Source organism: Xenia sp. Carnegie-2017, unplaced genomic scaffold (assembly GCF_021976095.1).
Source record: "Xenia sp. Carnegie-2017 unplaced genomic scaffold, XeniaSp_v1 HiC_scaffold_14, whole genome shotgun sequence".
In the NCBI taxonomy this organism is placed as follows: Eukaryota; Metazoa; Cnidaria; class Anthozoa; order Malacalcyonacea; family Xeniidae; genus Xenia; species Xenia sp. Carnegie-2017.
The window spans coordinates 12,351,840-12,377,830 of record NW_025813447.1 but is presented as its reverse complement, the minus strand read 5'-3'; the positions used below and the strand labels follow the sequence as shown (position 1 = coordinate 12,377,830).

Below are 25,991 nucleotides of genomic sequence, written 5' to 3'. Positions count from 1 at the left end.
GCAGATGTCCTTTGCAGGTAACGATTGCAATGTTTATTTTATCATTTATTTTAAAAGGAAACAACCACAAACTGGATACATTGTACATCGTGGTTTTACACATCCAATAAAACAGTTTGTTCGTCTCCAATTCTTTTTAAAATTGTCCTATATAGAAATTTTGTAGAAGAGCCTTTACGACTTCAATTTAATTCAACAAAATCAACGAAAGGAATATATTTATGGAAGGGAGCATTAAGATGAAAGGTAAGCCATCAAAATCATTCAAATGAAAACATATGTGTAGTATGTTTTTTAAATATTCAATTTGTCGTGATAATTTGGATTGGCACAATTAATTTGAACGCTTTAGGAACTTGGAATGGCAATTCTGTAAGACAATTCAATTTTACTTTTCATTTGTGTTAAATCATGAAACATTCATAACTATTCTTACAAGTTCATGTTTTGAAGGCAATATGTGATGAAAAGCTGCATCGACTAATAATCGAAAATTTAGATAAATTGCAAGATAAAAACTTTCTCACTGTTGTAGTTAGTATGAATATTGATTATGGTAATATTGTCATTCATCCTTCCCAACGCGACAATATTAATGAATTCCAGCCACTGCATGGATTTGAAACAAAAACAAATAAAAGGATGATTCAGTTGTTTAAATTATAGAAAAAACTTTCTCGCCCTAACCTGTCCTATTCTTTTAACGCGAGCAGCTTTTTAAGATTTTGAAACGTTTTTTTGATGTTATTAATACTTAAAGTACTTGACTTTTGTCAACAATATCTTATAGCGTATGTCGGATGAAGAAATTGAGTGTAGAAAAAAACTAACCACTGAATGAGAACATATCCTCGATTGTGAAACGTGTGTAGCTGTGTTTAACATTTAGTTTGAAACATTATTTGTCAATACTAAGCTGGTTATTTCTGTTCCACCTAAAGTTTAGCATCATTCTTTAACCATGACACTATTTTATTTGAGAACAGCAGAAGGCAGCCTTAACGATGTCGCGCAAGCTCGTAAATTACGTCAACTTCCACGTTCTGAGCGCGTTGTGCTCAGCAAGAAATCAAACGAGCCTTTGACAAAGAAAAATGAAAATAAGAAAAGTTAGTGAAGTACTTTGTGCATGCTTTGAATCCTGCATGTCCAAATTGTGATTTGAAAATAAAGCAACAAAAAGGATATAGAATAATAGAAAACCTCTTTTAAAAAACTAGAATGACATTTACATCTCCTAGGATGTATCGTTCAAGTCTCTGTACTAACCGAAGTACTATTACAGGGCAACAAAACACAGAAAAGGCAGCAAAAATTACGTCTAACACAGGTAAAATGCTACGGCTGTTAGCCTGTTATCCTTATGAGTTAACATCAAATTTGTAACACTGACCAAATTTTAAAATTTGTAACATGTGTTTTAAACATCCTACATACATACAGTGACATACTTTCTGAGCTTAAGCACCACCGCCATGAGTATGACTCATACATAACTCATGATTTATGCAATATTTTAGGAGTTCGGCACAATGGCAATAGTTACGCCAAAGAAAACAAGGCCACTCGTCAAAGAGGTTAGTTCGCAGTTTATTTTGGCGATGATGTGAAGAAGCCTTATTAATGTTGAAGCAATCTTTGTGCAAGAATATTTCTTCACGTACATCAATTACACAAAAAACTGTTTCTTTCAACAAAAGCACAAAATGAGCTGTACATTTGTGCAAGTATAGTCGTTTTAGTTTCGCTTACATGAAGTTACTCCTCGGTAACCAAGAAACATTAAAATTTCAATGTTTCTTTGAACAGGTAAACGAGAAATTCTTCCTAATGTTGGCATGTTTAAAGCAAAGATTTTAGTTATTGGACCTACGGAGGTACATTAATTATACTAGACTTCAATACAGTTGAGATAATGGCAAGAGTATAAGTATTTATAAAATTTACAATGTATTATAAACTAAAATTTTTTGATTCCTGTTTAGTTGCCTGTTAATAAATCGCTGTTATATTTCTAGAGTGGTAAAACTGTGATATCAAATTATTTGGCTGATGCCACTGAGATATCTGGTGGAGAATACAATCCAACACAAGGAGTAAGGTATTGAGTGCCCTATGTAAATTTTTTCAAAAATAGAAATATTTGTAAATTGTAATCTTTCACTTTATTGTTTGTATTAAAACAAACATCTCTGTTTTTCAATTTTTTCTTGTTCATCAACAAAGTTTATTTGTATTTAATCAGCAAACAGACAATGTTAATAATATTTCTTACTATAATTTTATGTTAAATGTGATCAATTTTGTTTGCATGAGTATGTTGTTTAGTTGAATAACTTAAAGCTGTCACTCTGAAGCACACTGCTCCAAGAAGCAAAAACTCTGTTTAGGTCCTTTTCAATAAAATATTACCTCTAATCAGTTGTTGCAAGCAGTTTTGAATGTAGTGTAGTTGCAAGGAGGGAATTACATGTCATAGATTAAATTTAGACACTGACGTGCAAATAGCAAATCTTAATGTTTTATGAAAAAGGCTCATTAGAATACTTCAAATTCTCATGTGCACAATAACATATGACTTATTTTGAGTATAAAGTTGGTATTACATTATGAATGGCTTATAACTATTTACACTGTGGTTTATGACAATAACTAATATCCAAATAAGGTAAATATGTATATGTTCTTACCCACATCATTTTCCATAATGCAAGACTTGCAAGTTATATTTTATCACAAAGCTACCATGCTGTACCATTGTTAACCACACCATGCTATGCCTGTTAAATATACCATGCTATACTAGTGTCAACCATACCATGCTGTACCAATGTTAGTTATACCATGCCATGCTGGTGTTAAATATACCATGTGCTGGTGTTAACTGTACTAGGTAATCATGGTAGCAAGTTAACCCTTATTTATCCTCATTTACTCCCACTGTATGGTAGTTTCTTTTAGAAAAGATGAGATCTGTCATACAGCTTTGTACAGTCAATATCTACAACAGTGTTTGCTTTCATATTGACTTCAAGCTCACACAAGCCTGTGTTGGGGCAGATTTGTCTTAGAAGTTTTCTTTTTTCTATTGGAAAAATGCTTTGGAAGTTTTGTGCAAAATGTGTTATCAAATGACGCAGTATACCGCTGTGTGATACAACGACGATATGAAATTGAACGGTATTTTCTTGTTGTTCATCTTCTAATTTTTCACATTTGTGAAAGCAAAGATCTTTTAACAAAACAGGAAAAACACTTTTCTCAGAAAGTTTTTTCTTTACTAAAGGCGTGGAAGACGATGTCATCAGTTGGTAGCCCGAACAATGTTTATTTTTATAACTGCCATGTTTAATGTCATTCAACTCTGTATTCTTGGTGCTCTTTATGTCTGTCAATTGTTGCTGTGATGTAGTATTGTCTTTCTCGCAATGTTGTGATTTACACCGTGTACATGAAGAACCCGACACGTGTTCACAGTTTACATTTTCATTTGAAATTGATTGCGAAATTTTTGCACTGATCTTTTCCCGAAAATGTGCATTTTTTATGTGGTTTATATCCTCTAGTAGATTGTTAAAAAAATCAACTGCGCGAGTCTTGACTTCATAATCAGTTTCTGCTCCTCTGGGCAGTGTACCTCTAGCTAGCATTTCCCGAACATCGATGTTCGACTTGCCTTCGGCTTCTCCATAGTTCTAGAATTTAAAATGATGTCTTGTCAACTGTTATTCACTGATATAAACAAAAATGAAATGTCTAGTCTTCACCCGTTCTCTTAACAAGGCATCCGTGTGGACCTTAGAATTTTTCAAAAAAACGTTTTGCGAGCAAATTGCTTCCGCGGTCTGAAATTGAAGAAAAATAATAAACATGTTTTATTGATCAAGAAATGAGACCAATAGCGTTTTCACCATTTTCAACATTATAACTAGCACATGCTAAGAAAAATGACATTTAGAGAAGACTTTTCATTTCTAGCTACAACTAAATATATACACTTTAGTGTTATGCTAACTTTCAACGCCCTTAGCAAGTCGCTGCTGTATAGTCTTGTCAATCGTTCGTATTTCAATCTTTTTGCAACCATTTCCACTTGTTGTTTTCCTCTTTCACTCAGAACGCTGTCAGTTTGACCTAAACAGAAAAAGACGAAAACGTCATTCTTTATTCATTAATATCTTCTTTGAAAGTTAGGAATGCTTTTTTTTAACTACCTGAAGTGGAGAAAGAACATTTGTTTGGAAATACTTTTGTCATGCGCATACTTTCTTTTATAGTTTTACTAAAGAAGTTTGTTGAAAAATTTAAGATTATTACATTCTCTCTGTTGTTATTATGTTGGAGATTTATTTCCGAATATTTCTTTCCTTGCTTTAATTTAGCAAAGAAACACATTCTAGAACCCATTAGAACGCTCTAAACATATTCGGCTAAATACGTGGGACCAAACAAAACTTTTCCTGAATGCCAATAATAAAGAATCGATAATACGTCGCAAAATCTAAATTATGTGAAATTAATAAAATGTTGCTTGAGTTTTGTGTCGTACAACGTTTACCTTTTCAAGTTTAAAGTCAAAAACATCCTAACCTAATACTTCAAATTCTACATCTAATCGTGTATGTAGATTACCTTGTGTGATTTTGAGTCGATTTCCCCTCGTTTCTCCGCTATATGTGTAAAAAATAGTTAAATCTTAACACGTTGACCGAGAGTTACTTTCCATACAACAAGTTTTTTGCAATAAACAGATATGTCGTCATGAAGATTGTTCTATATTCACAGGCTGCACATTCTTTCATTAGAAATGGATATATATGAATAGAATTTAGTTTTATAGTTTCTACTGAAAAGTAAAAGCTACACTTGTATTCTTACTGTCGAACAAGAGTAAGTTTAAATGTCCATTCGCCAGTTTCTTCAGCGTCTCTCATCATTGTGTATGTGCTTATGCTTATTAATATTTTCGAATTGTTTTCTTTAATTTGCCACGCTTTGTGACTTTGCTATGATAAGTGTTTCAATTAGTGGTTGTCAAGGAAAATATATCCCTCCTGGTGTTTAATCCAATTTAATGGGGATATTCCAGAGGGAAAAAAGCGTATATTTTTTCTTTGCAACGAGGAATATACCCTGAAGACCGACAAAACATGACTATGTGGATGGTTAAATGGTCACTATTGCACAAAGCATTAATCCCGGTGATTAATTGCTATGATTTTTTACAATCATGACACTTTCCAGGTTTTATCTTTCTTGTTTCAGGATCCTCGAATTTGAGTGTTCTGGTATATCTCTTGGTAAAAAAGACGCAACTTGTGAGGTTGAACTATGGGATTGTAGCGGTGATCCGAAGTAAGAATGATTTTTTCTTTCTGTCTTTTCTATTATGTTTTTCCTTAAATAGGTAAATGTCACATGCAAGCAGTTCGAGCCTGCGATAATTTTCGTTTTAGCTTTTGCTATTTTCCTTTCTCTTATGTCTGTTTTATTTGTTTTTTCATTTTCTCAATCCTTTTATGTCGGATCAAGGGTAGTCATTAATCATTAATACATGTAAATTTCAAAATACGTTGAAAACAATCTCATTGTGTGTCTCATTTTGGTTCGAAAAGACTTTTGTGCTATACCAATCAATAGTACGTAGATTTTTCTATCAATTGACGGCACGGACACTAGCATGAGTGATTTGCAAACAAACCAAAGTATCTAGTTTATTTGATTGCGAACTAAAGATCTGCATGGTTTACTTGATTTTGCTGACAATGTGGACTTTATATGTATGATAAAATTTATGAGTTATTTGAAAGAAGAATTCTTAGAAACAGTGTATTCCGGTCTTTTTAACTAAATCTGTCCATATTGGTGGAGTCTGAAGTAAAATTTGTGTGTCGTTTCTTCTATCAACAGATTTGAAAATTGTTGGCCCGCTATTCAAAAAGATGCGATTGGTATACTTTTTGTTTACAATCCTGACCAAATGGGACACGGAAAGCAATTGGAAACATTGTAATGCGTAATCTTCTTATAAATCACGTATATTTTGTGTGGGAACCGTCCTGTATAAATTATCCTAACATTTTTAGATACGTTCATTTCGTCCAAGAGCAAGGGTTGAAAGACACACAATGTATGGTGTTTGCCCACCACAAACCAGGCGCTAATGACAAGACAAGATCACATATACGTAAGTTCTAGAGTTAGAACATATCCATATGTGATTTGCGCTCGTGATTGTTCGGACGATATCGTCTTTAGTCCTTGCATGGTTTATGATTGTCTCAATCATGTCTAACTAAAAATCACCGAACACCAAAAAAATTATTTCTCCGCGTCGACACACCTATTGTTGAACCTTCTTTACAGAAAACTAGCAGACATATTATAGTAATTCTACGTTTTTCACGTTCAAAACCATTTAGCTTCGTACCTTTCAAACATCCCATGTGTTCAAACGAACCTGGAGAGTGACTCAGACTTCGTAAAAGAAAAGTTCAATGATTTGCTGGCTATTTTGATGAGGAACTGGACAGATAAACGCGATCAGGAAGAACTCAGTATAATGAACAATTGAAACACACGTCTTCCGACTTCATAAATATTTTCAGTTAACGTTTCAAAACACTGTCCAAAAGCTCGTTTTAAAGATGTTGCACCCAAAAACGTGCACAATAATGTTTGACTAAGCTTGAAAATACCAAATTCACTTTCATGATTCGCAGTTCACTTGACATGATTGAGCACAGTTCACCTCACTTTGTCAGCAGTCTTTTTTTACTCTCACCACGCTCTGTATCAGTTTATTCATCATGACTTTCTTTCAAAACTAAAGCTTTTGCTTTCCTTCTTCAATCGCTTTGTTATTTCTTGCTTGTCTCATTAAATTCCATTACTTTTGTCACCACATAACTTCAGTTCAGCAACTCCCAGTATTCCCTCATATCTGCAAAATAACAGACAACTTTTTTTTCTATTTCTTCACCCAACTCCAATGATGACTTCTGTCAATCCATCAACTTGCTTTTTACATCTTTAACTCACAAAATCTTTCCCAAACACCTGAACCTTGAAGTCACCGTCAACTTAAATGCTAATTAAGTACATTTCATGGAGTTGATAGTAAAATTTGCTTTGCATAAACTTTCAAGTCTATTGTGAATATGATCCATAGCTCCAACTCCAAGACTATGACCATATGCAATTATTTTTAACATATAGCAATCTTCCTTAGTGTGTATCAAAGCAGCCATACTGTTATCAAGTGCAAATGACAATATATTGATGACTTTCACATTCAAATCCCTCATAGCAACACCAATATAAGCATCATCGGTATGAAATGGTTTTCTTATGTGAACATAGTTAATAAGATGGCCAATTAGATCTGTAGAACAAAGTATGAAAGCACCAGCATTGAATGGTGGAAATACATCTTCGGGAAAGTACTTCTTGCTTATACTCCACTTTCCACCAGGCCACCTGGCAACAACCGACCCATGATATGTTTCACCACCATAAAATTTCGACGGATAACCTTCTGAAATGATGTATTCAATTACTTTGGGGATGCGGATATAAACGTCATCATCTGTCTTCAACGTGTATTTGGCACCATTGAGGGAAGCCCACATTTGGCCCATGTAAAATTTTAAAATATTGTTAAAATAATTATCGCTTATATTACCAACGATGACATCGTTGTAAGTGTTGGCTTCGTCGATATTTCGTTTATCTTCCAAGTTTCCAACTAATCCCAACACGAACACCACGATCCATTTCAACTCATTTTTTGATGTCTCACATAACGATTTGCTCGCCCAAGTTTCGCGGATTTTTGACCTGCGATTTCTGTTGACTTCTTCACTCGCAGCGGAATTGACAAGAACGACTAAAAATAAATTTTTTGTACTTGTCGTTTTTGGTTGTACATCGGGATAAACTAGTTTAAAATCTACATAAGGTTCATAAGCATTTATCATATCAATTTCATGTACGACAGGTGTAGGTGTGTTTGATATGAGGAGTTTGCTATCGGTTGCTTCTTGGTAGTCTTCAACCTTGAAATTGTCTTCAACCTTGAAATTGTCTTCAACCTTGTTTGAAGTATCCACACATGATGAGCAATGTAATAAAACTATAACGCCAAAAATAATTTGCAATGATATCATAAGTAGAATACAAAAATTAGAGCATCTGCACAAACGTAGCATCTGCACAAACTCCATTTCACATCAATGATAAATAAGCGTTAATTTCGGGATCCCCACTGGGCAACCCCAGCCGCCATTTTTTTTTAAGACCGGCCAGACCAGACTGTTTACACGTCTTCACCGGTAATGGTATTTTTCTGCTGCTGTTGCAAGATTGGCGATTTGTGAGTACAACGAAAATCTTATACACACAATTGACTTGTTATGCATGTGAAGAAATCTTAATTTTATACATTTAATATGGTATATTTTTGTTTAATTTCTTTGTTAAACAGTCATACCCTGTTTGAAAATGGCTAAAGAGAAAGTGATAATCGATACAGATTGTGGAGTGGACGATGCGCAAGCAATAGTGATAGCTTTGAGTAAACAATTTTCTGATACGATCGACGTGATAGGAATAACTTGTTGCTCAGGAAATGTATTTGTTGCTATGTAAATTGATTTCTTTTGTGATTTTACATACATTCAAAGTTAAACATTTGCTTGCTGAAAAATCATGCAGCCTTGCTGACAATGTACTATTTTAAAAGCAATTTCTCATTTGAGAGTAGCAAGATTGTAGAATCAGTTAAAAAGATGTGGAGATAGTAAATCTGGAAGAACTGGCTTTGACAGTGCAGTATGCCGATTGCAGATGATAGAAACAAAGGAAGGGGGGAGGTTGTTTGTCTCAAAAGAAATTTAGCTTTGAGCTTTTGAGAATCGGCTGAGCTTATTATTAATTCAGGATCAAAGTGGAAATTTTTAGAAATTTTAATAAACGTGTTACTATTCCATCTCCGCTTCTTTGCTCAATAAATTTGAATTAGCTACATGCAATTAAGCAAGTATTGCATTGACCAAATCATCATTGAACAGTTCGACTGTTGTATTTAAAGATGGCAGACCTTAAAGAGAAAGTGATAATCGATACAGATTGTGGAGTGGACGATGCGCAAGCAATAGTGATAGCTTTGAGTAAACAATTTTCTGATACGATTTACGTGATAGGAATAACTTGTTGCTCAGGAAATGTGTTTGTTGATCAAGTCACCATAAATGTTTTGAAAGTTCTTACTGTCCTTGGAAGACTTGACATTCCTGTGTACAAAGGATGTGAAAAACCATTGATACGTAAGTGTAACAGATTGAAATTTTTATTTTACTCTTGCAGTCATATGAGCTATACATGTTATGCATAAACTCATGTTTTCCTTCACGTTTGTCTTAGCTAAATAGCATTGTAACTTTAACCAGTAACTTATTCTCATTGGATACATCCTATACTATTACATAACATAAACAGGCCAACAATTAATGAAATATCTTAAATTCCTTAGCTTCGGATCTTGACACTACTCATATATTTGGAGAAGATGGACTTGGTAATGTTAAAGACATTCCTGAACCAGACCCAAGCATGGTGCAGAGTGAATCTGCAGTCAACTTCTTAACAAGAATTAGCCAAGAAAAACCTGGAAAGATCACTTTACTTGCTATTGGACCATTGACGAACATTGCATTAGCATGTAGGCTACAACCCAACTTTGGTAAATGTTTTAAAAAGTTGGTAATAATGGGGGGCAACTATCAAGGTATTGGAAATACTGCATTATGTGCAGAGTTTAACTTTCATTTTGACCCTGAGGCAGCACTTGTTGTGTTAAGTGAGTTTACATCTCCAATAATAATGATCACCTTAGAGTTTTGTAGAAAATATTTCATGAGTCAAAAGTTTTTGGAAAATTGTTTAAACCAAGGTACTGCTTGTAGTCATTTTCTGCAAAAAATAACAGCAAGGTCACGACAGCTTCATACTGATGGAAAATATGGATTACCCATTGATAAGATAACAATATATGATGAGTTAGCAGCTGCTGTTGTAGTTAGTCCTAGCATCGTCATTTCATCAGAACATGTGTTTGCAACAGTTGAATTAGAAGGAAAATACACTCGTGGACAAATGGTTATAGATTGGAGGGATGTGTTGAAGAAAAGAAAGAATGTCTCCATTATTAAAGAGATCAATTTTGAATTGTACAAGTCCATTTTTCACAAAGCCTTGCAGTAAAGTATTCCTTTTGTGTTTTTTTTTTGTCAAAGTTGCCTTTATTGTAAAGATATGCTAATATTTATCATAGAATGTGTCAAAAATATATAAAATCCATGACCTATACACCATTGGTGAACTGCCTTTAAAATGATTAGTGACTGTATAAGTTCCTTAATCATAAGAAAAAATCAAAACTTGCTTGATTAATTGCACAGTTATTATTTAGATTTCTACATGGGTGATATCATTATATTCATTGGAAAACTTTGTGACAATTAACATAGATATCATATTTGCAAATATAGCCATTGATTTATTAACCTGTCAATAAGATAAAATACTTGTGTGAGCAATGTTGTAAAGTAGGTAATAAATAAATCTGTAGTATTGATTATATATTAAAGTAATCAGCAGAGGGCAATTGTACTCACTGAACTGCTTGCGTCCCAACCACTGCTCTGGTGGTCCCCACTCTTACCCAGTGTACATCTTGAAATAATTTAACACGTGAGGTTTACTCTTTTGAAACAGGAAATACCATTGGGAAATTCAAACGAGAAGTTTTACGTTTGGGCATTAAACGATGTCAGGCGATAAAGAGAAAGTGATAATCGATACAGATTGTGGAGTGGACGATGCGCAAGCAATAGTGATAGCTTTGAGTAAACAATTTTCTGATACGATCGACGTGATAGGAATAACTTGCTGCTCAGGAAATGTGTCTGTTAATCAAGTCACCATAAATGTTTTGAAAGTTCTTACTGTCCTTGGAAGACTTGACATTCCTGTGTACAAGGGAACTGAGAAACCATTGATACGTAAGTGTAACAGATTCAAACTTCTAGCATTAAGTTAGGTGTCTAAGTATTAAGTACCTTTCTAATATGCTTCTGTAGCTGTGGATTTTGATGCCACTCATTTTCATGGAGAAGATGGACTTGGTAATGTTAAAGACATTCCTGAACCAGACCCAAGCATGGTGCAGAGTGAATCTGCAGTCAACTTCTTAACAAGAATTAGCCAAGAAAAACCTGGAAAGATCACTTTACTTGCTATTGGACCATTGACGAACATTGCATTAGCATGTAGGCTACAACCCAACTTTGGTAAATGTTTTAAAAAGTTGGTAATAATGGGGGGCAACTATCAAGGTATTGGAAATACTGCATTATGTGCAGAGTTCAACTTTCATTTTGACCCTGAGGCAGCACTTGTTGTGTTAAGTGAGTTTACATGTCCAATAATAATGATCACCTTGGAGTTCAGCAGAAATTATTTGATGCCTCAAATATTTCTAAATGAATGTTATGGTCAAGATACTGCTTGCAGTAATTTATTGAAGAAAATTACAACAAATTCACGTCAACTTCATACTGATGGAAAATATGGATTACCCGCAGATGTGAATGTGCATGATGAGTTAGCAGCCGCCGTTTTAGTCAATCCTAGCATTATCATTTCATCAGAACATGTGTTTGCAACTGTTGAATTACAAGGAAAATACACTCGTGGACAAATGGTTATAGATTGGAGGAATGTATTGAAGAAAAGAAAGAATGTCTGCATCATTAAAGAAATTGACTTTGAATCATATAAGTCAATTTTTCGAAAAGCGCTTCTGTAAATTAATTTCTTTTGTGATTTTACATACATTCAAAGTTAAACATTTGCTTTGCTGAAAAATCATGCAGCCTTGCTGACAATGTACTATTTTAAAAGCAATTGCTCATTTGAGAGTAGCAAGATTGTAGAATCAGTTAAAAAGATGTAGAGATAGTAAATCTGGAAGAACTGGCTTTGACAGTGCAGTATGCCGATTGCAGATGATTGAAACAAAGGAAGGGGGGGAGGTTGTTTGTCTCAAAAGAAATTTAGCTTTGAGCTTTTGAGAATCGGCTGAGCTTATTATTAATTCAGGATCAAAGTGGAAATTGTTAGAAATTTTAATAAACGTGTTACTATTCCATCTCCGCTTCTTTGCTCTATAAATTTGGATTAGCTACCTGCAATTAAGCAAGTATTGCATTGACCAAATCATCATTGAAAAGTTCGACTGTTGTATTTAAAGATGGCAGACCTTAAAGAGAAAGTGATAATCGATACAGATGGTGGAGTGGACGATGCGCAAGCAATAGACCACATTGGGCACCACAATCAACACAACATTCATCACAACAATCATCACCACATTCAACTAAAACTTATCATTCAAAATGATAAATTGAAAAATCGTCTTTAAAACACTTTTTCTATCAAATACATCAGTAAAAAACAATTCTTAAGTACTTATTAATATTTTACTGTCCTTAAACATCACAAAGAAAGCATAAAAGTCAAGAAATTGAAGAAAACACTAAGCTTTAGGTTACAGTGTACTTTTCATTTCTCTTAATTAGCGTATAATTTAAAAACTACACGGTAGAATTTTTTTAAACTTGGCCAGAATATAGATAATTATATTGTCTAAAATATATCGAAAATCTGGAGAGTGCACGAAAAAATAAGTTGTAGAAAATCATCTACATAATTAGATGACACGAATGCGCGTAATATGATCTTGAATTATTAAGTTAAGAATTTCAAGTCATTGCTAAACAAAGGCCTGTAAATAAAAAACTACGAAGTAGAATTTTTTTAAACTTGGCCATATTGTAGATATTCTTATTGTCTATAACATATCCAAAATCTGGAGAGTGGATAAAAAAATAAGTTGTAGAAAATAACGACATAGTTAGGTGACACGAATGCGCGTAATATGATCTTATATAATTAAGTTGAGAATTTCAAGTCATTGCTAAACAAAGGCCTGTAAATAAAAAACTACACTGTAGAATTTTTTTAAATTTGGCCATATTGTAAATAATCTTATTGTCTATAACACATCCAAAATCTGGAGAGTGCACAAAAAAATAAGTTGTAGAAAATCATCGACATAGTTTGGTGACACGAATGCGCGTAATATGATCTTATATAATTAAGTCGAGAATTATGTTATACTACGCGCATTTGAGTCACCCAACTTTGCCGATGTTTTTCTATCATTTATATTTTTGTGCACTTTCCAAATTTTTGATATATTTTAGACAATATAAAATTCTATAATATCCTTGAGTTTAAAAAAATTCTACCTTGTAGTTTTTTAGCTATAGAGCTGTTTGTCGAATGTCGTGCCAACTTCACAGTTTATACCAGAGTACATTCTCAAGGAATATTATTCCTTTCATATTTTTGTGCACTCTCCAGATTTTGGATATGTTATAGACAATACGAATATCTACTATAGTGCCAAGTTTAAAAAAATTCTACCGTGTATTTTTTATTTACAGGCCTTTGTTTAGCAATGACTTGAAATTCTCAACTTAATAATTCAAGATCATACTACGCGCATTCGTGTCATCTAAGTATGTCGATGATTTTCTATAACTTATTTTTTTGTGCACTCTCCAGATTTTGGATGTATTATAGACAATAAGAATATCTAAAATATGGCCAAGTTTAAAAAAATTCTACCGTGTAGTCTTTTATTTATAGGCCTTTGTTTGCAAAGTTACTTGGATATAGGAAGTTTATTATATAAGATAATATTACGCGTATTCGTGTCATCCGACTTTGTAGATGATTTTCTGCAACTTATTTTTTTGTGCACTGTTCAGATTTTCGATATATTTTAGACAATATATTTATCTATGTTCTGGCCAAGTTTAAAAAAATTCTACCGTGTAGTTTTTAAATTATACGCTAATTAAGGGAAATGAAAAAAACACTGTAACCTAAAGTTTAGTGTTTTCTTCAATTTTTTGACTTTTATACTTTCTTTGTGATGGCTAAGGACAGTAAAATAGTAATAAACAGTTAAAAATTGTTTTTTACTGTTGTATTTGATGGAAAACGTGTTTTAAAGATAAGTATTTTGAATGATAAATTTTAGTTGAATGTAGTGATGAGTGTTGTGATGAATGTTGTGTTGATTGTGGTGCCCAATGTGGTGCCAATTTCACGGTACTGTATCAATATGGCGTCGTAAAAAATTCGCAAATAGTACCCGACTTTGGAGGCTAAATTAAGAAACTTATATTTATCTGTTTAAGTCCAGCGACATGTCATAGTTCTTTAAATAATCCAAATTTTCAATTAAGCTCATAAAAAAGGGGGGATAAAATTCGTAATATAAGCACTTTAACTCACAAAATCTTTCCTAAACACCTGAAACTTGAAGTCACCGTCAACTTAAATGCTTATTTAGTACATTTCATGGAGTTGATAGTAAAATTTGCTTTGCATAAACTTTCAAGTCTATTGTGAATATAATCCATAGTTTCAACTCCAACACTATGACCATATGCAATTATTTTTAGCATATAGCAATCTTCCTTAGTGTGTATCAAAGCAGCCATATTGTTTTTTATTGTAAATGACAATATATTGATGACTTTCACATTGAAATACCTCATAGCAACACCAATATAAGCATCATCGGTATGAAATGGTTTTCTTATGTGAACATAGTTAATAAGATGGCCAATTAGATCTGTAGAACAAAGTATGAAAGCACCAGCATTGAATGGTGGAAATACATCTTCGGGAAAGTACTTCTTGCTTATACTCCACTTTCCACCAGGCAACCTGGCAACAACCGACCCATGATATGTTTCACCACCATAAAATTTCGACGGATAACCTTCTGAAATGATGTATTCAATTACTTTGGGGATGCGGATATAAACGTCATCATCTGTCTTCAACGTGTATTTGGCACCATTGAGGGAAGCCCACATTTGGCCCATGTAAAATTTTAAAATATTGTTATTATAATTATCGCTTATATTACCAATGATGACATCGTTGTAAGTGTTGGCTTCGTCGATATTTCGTTTATCTTCCAAGTTTCCAGCTAATCCCAACACGAACACCACGATCCATTTCAACTCATTTTTTGATGTCTCACATAACGATTTCCTCGCCCAAGTTTCGCGGATTTTTGACCTGCGATTTCTGTTGACTTCTTCACTCGCAGCGGAATTGACAAGAACGACTAAAAATAAATTTTGTGTACTTGTCGTTTTTGGTTGTACATCGGGATAAACTAATTTAAAATCTACATAAGGTTCATAAGCATTTATCATATCAATTTCATGTACGACAGGTGTAGGTGTGTTTGATATGAGGAGTTTGCTATCGGTTGCTTCTTGGTAGTCTTCAACCTTGAAATTGTCTTCAACCTTGAAATTGTCTTCAACCTTGAAATTGTCTTCAACCTTGAAATTGTCTTCAACCTTGAAATTGTCTTCAACCTTGTTTGAAGTATCCACACATGATGAGCAATGTAATAAAACTATAACGCCAAAAATAATTTGCAATGATATCATAAGTAGAATACAAAAATTAGAGCATCTGCACAAACGTAGCTCCATTTCACATCAATAATAAATATGCGTTTATTTCGGGATCCCCACTGGGCAACCCATTGAGTTCTGTACACGTGTCACTATTCCATCTCCGCTTCTTTGCTCATTAAATCTTGCAATTATTGTCGATTTCAGTTAACTTTTGGCGGTTGCCAAGTTACTTTCTAATGTTGCCAACTACATTTCCAAATATGGAATATTCGTTATGAACTTGTCAACTTGAGTTGACAAGTTGTGACTTGAGTACTGAAGTTGTGAACTTGAGTACTGAAGTTGGGAACTTGAGTACTGAAGTTGTGAACCAAAGTTGCGAAGTACTGGCAAACGCGAAAGGTCTGTGTTGTATGCAAGTAAAAGCTTAATAAATAGTTCACTGATAATGGCAGATGAATTGGAGGAGTTTCTTAATAGTTTTAAGGATAGAATTGGGAAACAAAGTCATGAAGTAATAGAAAAAGCTTTGAAAGAAAATGAATTTTCTTCACGACTGTCGCTGAAATTGTTAAGTAATGAAAATCTTGATCATCTTTTAAAGAATACGAACTTGCCGCTTGGGGCAAGGAAAGTTTTAGAATTTCATCTCGATTTGCTGCGGGAGCAGTCACCGTTATTAAAACTTTCAAAATCTCAATCAAAAAGTTGTCTTGACGTGGATGAAAATCCATCTGCTTCGTACGAGGTAGGTCGTAAAGTGACATATTTCTTAAAACTGAATACTTTCGTGCGTCATTGTTTTTGTAGTCACAATAAAAATAAATGTATAAAGTTATAATGTTGCGTTTAACTATCTGAAATAGGATACAAGTATACCCGCTAAACGTTCATTGGAAAATCGGCGAAGGACAATCGAAGACTCAATTCATCACAACAAACAAGAGTTGGAAGAGATGAACGTGCAATTAGAATCAATGAATTTAAATGTTCCTGAATTACCAATGATTGGTAATTACAAAGTCATCTGCAGCAACTGCCACCACCGAGGTCACAGAAACACACAAACTAAACCGTGTATTCTTGAAAAATGTTCCGCGTTTACTTATTGTGGACTTAAAGACAAACATCCCGAATATTCTACGGACATGAATCGATTGAAGTTTAAGATAAAACAAAAACACGAGACTATTAAGCAACTCCAAGAATTAGATGGTGTTAATAATTTTCAAAGCCAGAGTGAGCACCAATTTATAAAAGCATTTGACCCCCAGAATGATGAAAATTAATGCTGAATATAAAATGAACAGACCAAAACTTCTTCGCGATATTAGAATTTTGCGCCAGTTCTTCAACAATAAAATTCCCGCAGAAACTACAAACGACGCTGAACAACTTCGAATAACTCTAGCGAAATGCAAGAAAACTTTGCAAGACGAGATTGGTGATGTAGGTGTTGTAGGAATTAAAGAATATGAGAAATGCAAGCGGGTGGCCTTGCAGTAAATTTCAACGTTAACATGAACCTAACGCCAACGAAAAACAAAGACAGTAAAATCACACAAAAACATAGTACGAATACCAACTACACTGCACAAGACAAGATCTTCAAATGAAAGCATTCTTCAAGGAGAAAACATACGAAAAAAAGTAAACGACAGCAAAAACCACGTTACACTGTCGCTAGCTTAACAAGTGATTCTCAACTGAGTTCGTCTGCATCAAGCAGCAGAGCTTCAAGTAGCGAACGTTGTCGCGCTAAAAAACCTCGTCGCGCAAGAAAACTCTACAATAATTTCAGTGACTTCAATTTCACTCATGAAAAAAGGTTTTTTCAAGGTATGACCGGCTGTTTACAACCTCAACTTGCCCATGCATATAATCCCCATCGACAGTCTGTCTACGAGAGTTATGAAATGCCGGAAATGGGAACGTATCTCATAGCTATGCAAATATCACCAGCCTACAATCATCATGAAACACAGTCGTTTTCCCCACAATGTATGGTTACGTTAGCAAACAATGGTTTATATGCACCAAAACAGGGACAGGCTTATTCAACAAACGCCTCCACTACTCTGCCTGACAATGACAACAATAATACTGGTGAGCGTGGTGCCGGTCTTCAATTGCTTTCTCCTTCAGCAGATTTTGTGAACAAAAATTATTCATGAGTTTAGAGCACTGACATTGCAGTTGCATTGCAAAACTTGTTCAAAGCTATTCATCGTGGGTAAAACGTTTTTTGTTTGTTTGAAGTTTTGTTATGTACATATTAGCACAACAGCGAATAAAAATAGTTATACAATCAAAAAATAAAAATATTGGCACAAGGTAATAAAATGTTCAAAGTTTATGTATATCCACAAAACTTAAAAAACTGTCTTGAGAGACCCTCGTCTATCATTTCTATAGCATCGGAAATGCACAGTTCAGTGTATTTCTCGGTGTATTTTGTGTATCGACGCAGTATTGTTTTCATATGATGAAAATACTGTTCACATGTGTTGTAACACGGATGATAAGGTGGTTGATAAATTAATTCCACATTTCTGTCTTGTAGCATACCTCGTAATTGTGGTTCTACATTATTTCCATGATGAAAGCCGCAGTTATCTATCACAATAACATCATCATCTTTAATGACAGGGTTTCCAAAAATGTCGTCTATCTCAAAAGCTTCTTCGAAGAAATTTAGCAATTCTAATCCGTTTGACGGCCCTCTAAGAATGTTATAATGCGATACGCCGTTTACATTATGTAATAAATTTACAGTAAATGTGGCACTAGAAGCGTATCGTTGGATTTCAAATGCAGGAGTACCCTGAATACTGTGCCCTCGACGTCTGTTGCCACTCGTAACAACTACAGACGACTCATCAAAGAAATGCATACGGTTGCAATCAATCAATGAAATATTTGCTACGTAAGCTTCTAACTTCTCCATAACGTCCGGCCGTTCTGTCTCTCGAGGAATTTGACTTATAATCTTATAAGAGTAACCAAGATCTTTATTCAAAATTCTACTAATGGATGACCTGCTAGGTATGTTTGCTGGAAGGCAAACTTTGTTATTTTCTAGGTGTTGCTGAATCTCTTTTGCGTAAATAGATGGTTTATTAGTTTTTAGATATTCAGTGTATGCAATAACGTCATCTGTACGCGCGGTTCGAACATCACGTTCGCTCTGGCGAGGTGCAATAGAACCAGTGTCTACCCATAGATCTATTATATTTGATATAGTCTTATACGGTAGGTTTACTTGTTTCGAAATGTTTGTCAAACGCTCGTTATTTAACCACCTTTCAAGTATTTCATTTCTTACTTCTTTTGGTAAAGCTTTTCCTTGCTTACTGAACGGATTCATTGCCAAATGTCTACAGGGTAGAAAGACCTTTCGCGTTTGCCAGTACTTCGCAACTTTGGTTCACAACTTCAGTACTCAAGTTCCCAACTTCAGTACTCAAGTTCACAACTTCAGTACTCAAGTACACAACTTGTCAACTCAAGTTGACAAGTTCATAACGAATATTCCAAAGTTGGAAATGTAGTTGGCAACATTAGAAAGTAACTTGGCAACCGCCATTTGAAAAGTTAACTGAAATCGACAATAAGCAAGTATTGCATTGAGTGCAATGTTTTGAGATTCATTCAAAGTTGCGTGTGCTATAAACATAAGAAACGACACACTAACAATTGCTTTGTAACACAATGATGACATAAAAAAGTGTCAGTATACTCTTAAGATATTTTATTCACAAAATAGTTTAAAGGCACGATATAGCAAAAGAATTTTTTAATAGATGATCTTATATGTACATGTATATGTTATGCATTAATAAATTATGGGTTGCTTTTGCAATGAGATGCGATTGTCTCACGTCGTATCTAAGTATACATATGACTCATCAATGACATAGCTGAATAGTTTGTGACGCATTCTTATATAAAAACGGAAACTAATTGTGATAACATAAGTCATGGTTTTTTGAAAAACTATATTGAAGAAAAACTTCAGCATCTAAAGGGTTAAGTTTAGGACATGGAAGCAACAACACAATCACAAATCGAAACCAAATTATATTGAAACCATACACGAGAATATTAAGAAAGTAATACGGGGTTATGACACGAGAACGACATGCGTATAAAATGAAACGATACGCGTATGATACGAGAACGATACGCGTATGATACGAGAACGATACGCGCATGATACGAGAACGATACGCGTATGATACGAGAACGATACGCGTATGATACGAGAACGATACGCGTATGATACGAGAACGATACGCGTATCATCCGCAAAATTATGTTAACAAATACGCGAGCGGACTGTACTGCATTATGTGCAGAGTTCAACTTTCATTTTGACCCTGAGGCAGCACTTGTAGTAGCTGTTGTAGTTAGTCCTGGCATTGTCATTTCATCAGAACATGTGTTTGCAACTGTTGAGTTACAAGGAAAACACACTCGTGGACAAATGGTTATAGATTGGAGGGATGTGTTGAAGAAAAGAAAGAATGTCTCCATTATTAAAGAGATAAATGTTGAATTTTACAAGTTCATTTTTCACAAAACCTTGCAGTAAAGTATTCCTTTTGTGGGTTTTTTGTAAAGATATGCTAATATTTATCATAGAATGTGTCAAAAATATATAAAATCCATGACCTATACACCATTGGTGAACTGCCTTTAAAATGATTAGTGATTGTATAAGTTCCTTAATCATAAGAAAAAATCAAAACTTGCTTGATTAATTGCACAGTTATTATTTAGATTTCTACATGGGTGATATCATTATATTCATTGGAAAACTTTGTGACAACATAGATATCATATTTGCAAATATAGCCATTGATTTATTAACCTGTCAATAAGATAAAATACTTGTGTGAGCAATGTTGTAAAGTAGGTATTAAATAAATCTGTAGTATTGATTATATATTAAAGTAATCTGCAGAGGGCAATTGTACTCACTGAACTGCTTGCGTCCCAACCACTGCTCTGGTGGTCCCCACTCTTACCCAGTGTACATCTTGAAGTAATTTAACACGTGAGGTTTACTTTTTTGAAACAAGAAATACCATTGGGAAATTCAAACGAGAAGTTTTACGTTTGGGCATTAAACGATGTCAGGCGATAAAGAGAAAGTGATAATCGATACAGATTGTGGAGTGGACGATGCGCAAGCAATAGTGATAGCTTTGAGTAAACAATTTTCTGATACGATCGACGTGATAGGAATAACATGCTGCTCAGGAAATGTGTTTGTTGATCAAGTCACCATAAATGTTTTGAAAGTTCTTACTGTCCTTGGAAGACTTGACATTCCTGTGTACAAGGGAACTGAGAAACCATTGATACGTAAGTGTAACAGATTCAAACTTCTAGCATTAAGCTAGGTGTCTAAGTATTAAGTACCTTTCTAATATGCTTCTGTAGCTGTGGATTTTGATGCCACTCATATTCATGGAGAAGATGGACTTGGTAATGCTAAAGACATTCCTGAACCAGACCCAAGCATGGTGCAGAGTGAATCTGCAGTCAACTTCTTAACAAGAATTAGCCAAGAAAAACCTGGAAATATCACTTTACTTGCTATTGGACCATTGACCAACATTGCATTAGCATGTAGGCTACAACCCAACTTTGGTAAATGTTTTAAAAAGTTGGTAATAATGGGGGGCAACTATCAAGGTATTGGAAATACTGCATTATGTGCAGAGTTCAACTTTCATTTTGACCCTGAGGCAGCACTTGTTGTGTTAAGTGAGTTTACATGTCCAATAATAATGATCACCTTGGAGTTCAGCAGAAATTATTTGATGCCTCAAATATTTCTAAATGAATGTTATGGTCAAGATACTGCTTGCAGTAATTTATTGAAGAAAATAACAACAAATTCACGTCAACTTCATACTGATGGAAAATATGGATTACCCGCAGATGTGAATGTGCATGATGAGTTAGCAGCTGCTGTTTTAGTCAATCCTAGCATTATCATTTCATCAGAACATGTGTTTGCAACTGTTGAATTACAAGGAAAATACACTCGTGGACAAATGGTTATAGATTGGAGGAATGTGTTGAAGAAAAGAAAGAATGTCTGCATCATTAAAGAAATTGACTTTGAATCATATAAGTCAATTTTTCGAAAAGCGCTTCTGTAAATTGATTTCTTTTGTGATTTTACATACATTCAAAGTTAAACATTTGCTTTGCTGAAAAATCATGCAGCCTTGCTGACAATGTACTATTTTAAAAGCAATTGCTCATTTGAGAGTAGCAAGATTGTAGAATCAGTTAAAAAGATGTAGAGATAGTAAATCTGGAAGAACTGGCTTTGACAGTGCAGTATGCCGATTGCAGATGATAGAAACAAAGGAAGGGGGGGAGGTTGTTTGTCTCAAAAGAAATTTAGCTTTGAGCTTTTGAGAATCGGCTGAGCTTATTATTAATTCAGGATCAAAGTGGAAATTGTTAGAAATTTTAATAAACGTGTTACTATTCCATCTCCGCTTCTTTGCTCTATAAATTTGAATTAGCTACATGCAATTAAGCAAGTATTGCATTGACCAAATCATCATTGAAAAGTTCGACTGTTGTATTTAATGATGGCAGACCTTAAAGAGAAAGTGATAATCGATACAGATTGTGGAGTGGACGATGCGCAAGTAATAGACTACCGTGAAATTGGCACCACATTGGGCACCACAATCAACACAACATTCATCACAACATTCATCACCACATTCAACTAAAACTTATCATTCAAAATGATAAATTGAAAAATCGTCTTTAAAACACTTTTTCTATCAAATACATCAGTAAAAAACAATTCTTAAGTACTTATTAATATTTTACTGTCCTTAAACATCACAAAGAAAGCATAAAAGTCAAGAAATTGAAGAAAACACTAAGCTTTAGGTTACATTTCTCTTAATTAGCGTATAATTTAAAAGCTACACGGTAGACTTTTTTTAAACTTGGCCAGAATATAGATAATTATATTGTCTAAAATATATCGAAAATCTGGAGAGTGCACGAAAGAATAAGTTGTAGATAATCATCTACATAATTAGATGACACGAATACGCTTTAATTATTCATCTTTGTGTATAAGTTCCGTTGTGCTGTCGTGCCTTTTTTATTCTCCTGACGAGTGTGGCAAGTTAAACAACTGCCATACGAAACAGTTCTGTAGGGAATAAATTTCGATGAAGTAATTCGTGGTTTATTTTATTTTCAATTATACCGCTCTGCCGTGCGATTTTGTTTGCGATAGTTTCTATCACAAAATCCCATTAAATATATAAATATATATCAATATGGCGTCGTAAAAAATTCGCAAATGGTACCCGACTTTGGAGGCAAAATTAAGAAACTTATATTTATCTGTTTAAGTCCAGCGACATGTCATAGTTCTTTAAATAATCCAAATTTTCGATTAAGCTCATAAAAAAGGGAGGATAAAATTTAAGCACTTTAACTCACAAAATTTTTCCCAAACACCTGAAATTTGAAGTCACCGTCAACTTAAATGCTTATTTTGTACATTTCATGGAGTTGATAGTAAAATTTGCTTTGCATAAACTTTCAAGTCTATTGTGAATATAATCCATAGTTTCAACTCCAAGACTATGACCATATGCAATTTTTTTTAGCATATAGCAATCTTCCTTAGTGTGTATCAAAGCAGCCATACTGCCATCAAGTGCAAATGACAATATATGGATGACTTTCACATTCAAATCCCTCATAGCAACACCAATATAAGCATCATCGGTATGAAATGGTTTTCTTATGTGAACATAGTTAATAAGATGGCCAATTAGATCTGTAGAACAAAGTATGAAAGCACCTAAATTGAATGGTGGAAATACATCTTCGGGAAAGTACTTCTTGCTTATACTCCACTTTGCACCAGGAAACCTGTTAACAACTGCCCCATAATATGTGGTACCACCATAAAATTTCGACGGATAACCTTCTGAAATGATGTATTCAATTACTTTGGGGATGCGGATATAAACGTCATCATCTGTCTTCAACGTGTATTTGGCACCATTGAGGGAAGCCCACATTTGGCCCATGTAAAATTTTAAAATATTGTTATTATAATTATCGCTTATATTACCAATGATGACATCGTTGTAAGTGTTGGCTTCGTCGATATTTCGTTTATCTTCCAAGTTTCCAGCTAATCCCAACACGAACACCACGATCCATTTCAACTCATTTTTTGATGTCTCACATAACGATTTCCTCGCCCAAGTTTCGCGGATTTTGACCTGCGATTTCTGTTGACTTCTTCACTGCAGCGGAATTGACAAGAACGACTAAAAATAAATTTTGTACTTGTCGTTTTTGGTTGTACATCGGGATAAACTAGTTTAAAATCTACATAAGGTTCATAAGCATTTATCATATCAATTTCATGTACGACAGGTGTAGGTGTGTTTGATATGAAGAGTTTGCTATCGGTTGCTTCTTGGTAGTCTTCAACCTTGAAATTGTCTTCAACCTTGAAATTGTCTTCAACCTTGTTTGAAGTATCCACACATGATGAGCAATGTAATAAAACTATAACGCCAAAAATAATTTGCAATGATATTATAAGTAGAATACAAAAATTAGAGCATCTGCACAAACGTAGCTCCATTTCACATCAATAATAAATAAGCGTTTATTTCGGGATCCCCACTGGGCAACCCATTGAGTTTTGTACACGTGTCACTATTCCATCTCCGCTTCTTTGCTCATTGAATATGAATTAGCTACATGCAAGTGTGTAATGTTTTGAGATTCATTCAAAGTTGCGTGTGCTATAAACATAAGAAACGACACACTAACAATTGCTTTGTAACACAATGATGACATAAAAAAGTGTCAGTATACTCTTAAGATATTTTATTCACAAAATAGTTTAAAGGCACGATATAGCAAAAGAATTTTTTAATGGATGATCTTATATATACATGTATATGTTATGCATTAATAAATTATGGTTGCTTTTGCAATGAGATGCGATTGTCTCACGTCGTATCTAAGTATACATATGACTCATCAATGACATAGCTGAATATTAAGAAAGTAATACAGGGTATGACACGAGAACGACATGCGTATAAAATGAAACGATACGCGTATGATACGAGAACGATACGCGTATGATACGAGAATGATACGCGTATGATACGAGAACGATACGCGTATGATACGAGAACGATACGCGTATGATACGAGAACGATACGCGCATGATACGAGAACGATACGCGTATGATACGAGAATGATACGCGTATGATACGAGAATGATACGCGCATGATACGAGAACGATACGCGCATGATACGAGAACGATACGCGTATGATACGAGAACGATACGCGTATGATACGAGAATGATACGCGCATGATACGAGAACGATACGCGCATGATACGAGAACGATACGCGTATGATACGAGAACGATACGCGTATGATACGAGAATGATACGCGTATCATCCGCAAATTTATGTTAACAAATACGCGAGCGGTACTGTACTGCATTATGTGCAGAGTTCAACTTTCATTTTGACCCTGAGGCAGCACTTGTTGTGTTAAGTGAGTTTACATCTCCAATAATAATGATCACCTTGGAGTTTTGTAGAAAATATTTCATGAGTCAAAAGTTTTTGGAAAATTGTTTAAACCAAGGTACTGCTTGTAGTCATTTTCTGCAGAAAATAACAGCAAGGTCACGACAGCTTCATACTGATGGAAAATATGGATTACCCATTGATAAGATAACAATATATGATGAGTTAGCAGCTGCTGTTGTAGTTAGTCCTAGCATCGTCATTTCATCAGAACATGTGTTTGCAACAGTTGAGTTAGAAGGAAAATACACTCGTGGACAAATGGTTATAGATTGGAGGGATGTGTTGAAGAAAAGAAAAAATGTCTCCATTATTAAAGAGATAAATGTTGAATTTTACAAGTTCATTTTTCACAAAACCTTGCAGTAAAGTATTCCTTTTGTGGGTTTTTTTTTGTCAAAGTAGCCTTTATTGTAAAGATATGCTAATATTTATCATAGAATGTGTCAAAAATATATAAAATCCATGACCTATACACCATTGGTGAACTGCCTTTAAAATGATTAGTGATTGTGTAAGTTCCTTAATCATAAGAAAAAATCAAAACTTGCTTGATTAATTGCACAGTTATTATTTAGATTTCTACATGGGTGATATCATTACATTCATTGGAAAACTTTGTGACAATTAACATAGATATCATATTTGCAAATATAGCCATTGATTTATTAACCTGTCAATAAGATAAAATACTTGTGTGAGCATTGTTGTAAAGTAGGTATTAAATAAATCTGTAGTATTGGTTATATATTAAAGTAATCTGCA

General features: G+C 34.2%; 7 protein-coding genes and 1 long non-coding RNA gene across 16 annotated transcripts; 6 read left to right on the top strand and 2 right to left on the bottom strand.

Moving 5' to 3' along the window:
- The first annotated feature begins 61 nt into the window (after positions 1-61).
- LOC124435539 (intraflagellar transport protein 22 homolog) lies at positions 62-6,755 on the top strand. Of its 2 annotated transcripts, none has more exons than XM_046985518.1 (10): positions 62-246; positions 987-1,109; positions 1,286-1,330; positions 1,521-1,577; positions 1,810-1,877; positions 2,019-2,101; positions 5,266-5,355; positions 5,911-6,009; positions 6,087-6,187; positions 6,423-6,755. In XM_046985518.1, the coding sequence occupies exons 1-10, from the start codon at positions 222-224 to the stop codon at positions 6,572-6,574; spliced, it is 843 nt and encodes a 280-aa protein (XP_046841474.1). In that variant the 5' UTR covers positions 62-221; the 3' UTR covers positions 6,575-6,755. The 2 variants fall into 2 exon arrangements, with proteins under 2 accessions (XP_046841474.1, XP_046841475.1); XM_046985519.1 differs by having other exon boundaries at positions 791-1,109.
- Positions 2,500-5,081, bottom strand: LOC124435533 (fructose-2,6-bisphosphatase TIGAR-like). 2 transcript variants are annotated; one of them, XM_046985508.1, is made up of 5 exons: positions 4,879-5,081; positions 4,633-4,670; positions 4,016-4,134; positions 3,768-3,845; positions 2,500-3,695 (listed from the first exon to the last, which is right to left on the bottom strand). In XM_046985508.1, the coding sequence occupies exons 1-5, from the start codon at positions 4,935-4,937 to the stop codon at positions 2,958-2,960; spliced, it is 1,032 nt and encodes a 343-aa protein (XP_046841464.1). In that variant the 5' UTR covers positions 4,938-5,081; the 3' UTR covers positions 2,500-2,957. The 2 variants fall into 2 exon arrangements, with proteins under 2 accessions (XP_046841464.1, XP_046841465.1); XM_046985509.1 differs by lacking the exon at positions 3,768-3,845.
- Positions 6,608-24,280, bottom strand: LOC124435531 (beta-1,3-galactosyltransferase 5-like). 5 transcript variants are annotated; one of them, XM_046985501.1, is made up of 3 exons: positions 24,094-24,280; positions 15,447-15,536; positions 6,608-8,093 (listed from the first exon to the last, which is right to left on the bottom strand). In XM_046985501.1, the coding sequence occupies exons 1-3, from the start codon at positions 24,247-24,249 to the stop codon at positions 7,095-7,097; spliced, it is 1,245 nt and encodes a 414-aa protein (XP_046841457.1). In that variant the 5' UTR covers positions 24,250-24,280; the 3' UTR covers positions 6,608-7,094. The 5 variants fall into 5 exon arrangements, with proteins under 5 accessions (XP_046841457.1, XP_046841462.1, XP_046841461.1 ...); XM_046985506.1 differs by lacking the exon at positions 6,608-8,093 and adding an exon at positions 12,129-12,322 and having other exon boundaries at positions 14,692-15,536; XM_046985505.1 differs by lacking the exon at positions 6,608-8,093 and adding an exon at positions 14,377-14,926 and having other exon boundaries at positions 15,074-15,536.
- On the top strand, positions 8,217-10,663 carry LOC124435534 (inosine-uridine preferring nucleoside hydrolase-like). 3 transcript variants are annotated; one of them, XM_046985511.1, is made up of 4 exons: positions 8,217-8,374; positions 8,486-8,533; positions 9,129-9,326; positions 9,533-10,663. In XM_046985511.1, exons 2-4 carry the CDS (start codon positions 8,503-8,505, stop codon positions 10,261-10,263), a joined length of 960 nt encoding a protein of 319 aa, XP_046841467.1. In that variant the 5' UTR covers positions 8,217-8,374; positions 8,486-8,502; the 3' UTR covers positions 10,264-10,663. The 3 variants fall into 3 exon arrangements, with proteins under 3 accessions (XP_046841467.1, XP_046841466.1, XP_046841468.1); XM_046985510.1 differs by having other exon boundaries at positions 8,232-8,374; positions 8,486-9,326; XM_046985512.1 differs by lacking the exon at positions 8,217-8,374 and having other exon boundaries at positions 8,381-8,533.
- LOC124435537 (uncharacterized protein C1683.06c-like) lies at positions 10,770-12,211 on the top strand. Its single transcript, XM_046985516.1, has 2 exons — positions 10,770-11,063; positions 11,142-12,211. Exons 1-2 carry the CDS (start codon positions 10,829-10,831, stop codon positions 11,867-11,869), a joined length of 963 nt encoding a protein of 320 aa, XP_046841472.1. The 5' UTR covers positions 10,770-10,828; the 3' UTR covers positions 11,870-12,211.
- On the top strand, positions 15,916-17,919 carry LOC124435540. The gene is made up of 2 exons (XM_046985520.1): positions 15,916-16,329; positions 16,448-17,919. The coding sequence occupies exons 1-2, from the start codon at positions 16,030-16,032 to the stop codon at positions 16,868-16,870; spliced, it is 723 nt and encodes a 240-aa protein (XP_046841476.1). The 5' UTR covers positions 15,916-16,029; the 3' UTR covers positions 16,871-17,919.
- Positions 19,078-20,115, top strand: LOC124435542. Its single transcript, XR_006945053.1, has 3 exons — positions 19,078-19,090; positions 19,970-19,974; positions 20,048-20,115. It is a non-coding gene; the product is annotated as an uncharacterized LOC124435542 (long non-coding RNA).
- Positions 20,180-25,974, top strand: LOC124435535 (uncharacterized protein C1683.06c-like). Its single transcript, XM_046985514.1, has 3 exons — positions 20,180-20,951; positions 21,030-21,305; positions 25,141-25,974. The coding sequence occupies exons 1-3, from the start codon at positions 20,717-20,719 to the stop codon at positions 25,593-25,595; spliced, it is 966 nt and encodes a 321-aa protein (XP_046841470.1). The 5' UTR covers positions 20,180-20,716; the 3' UTR covers positions 25,596-25,974.
- Positions 25,975-25,991: the final 17 nt, after the last annotated feature.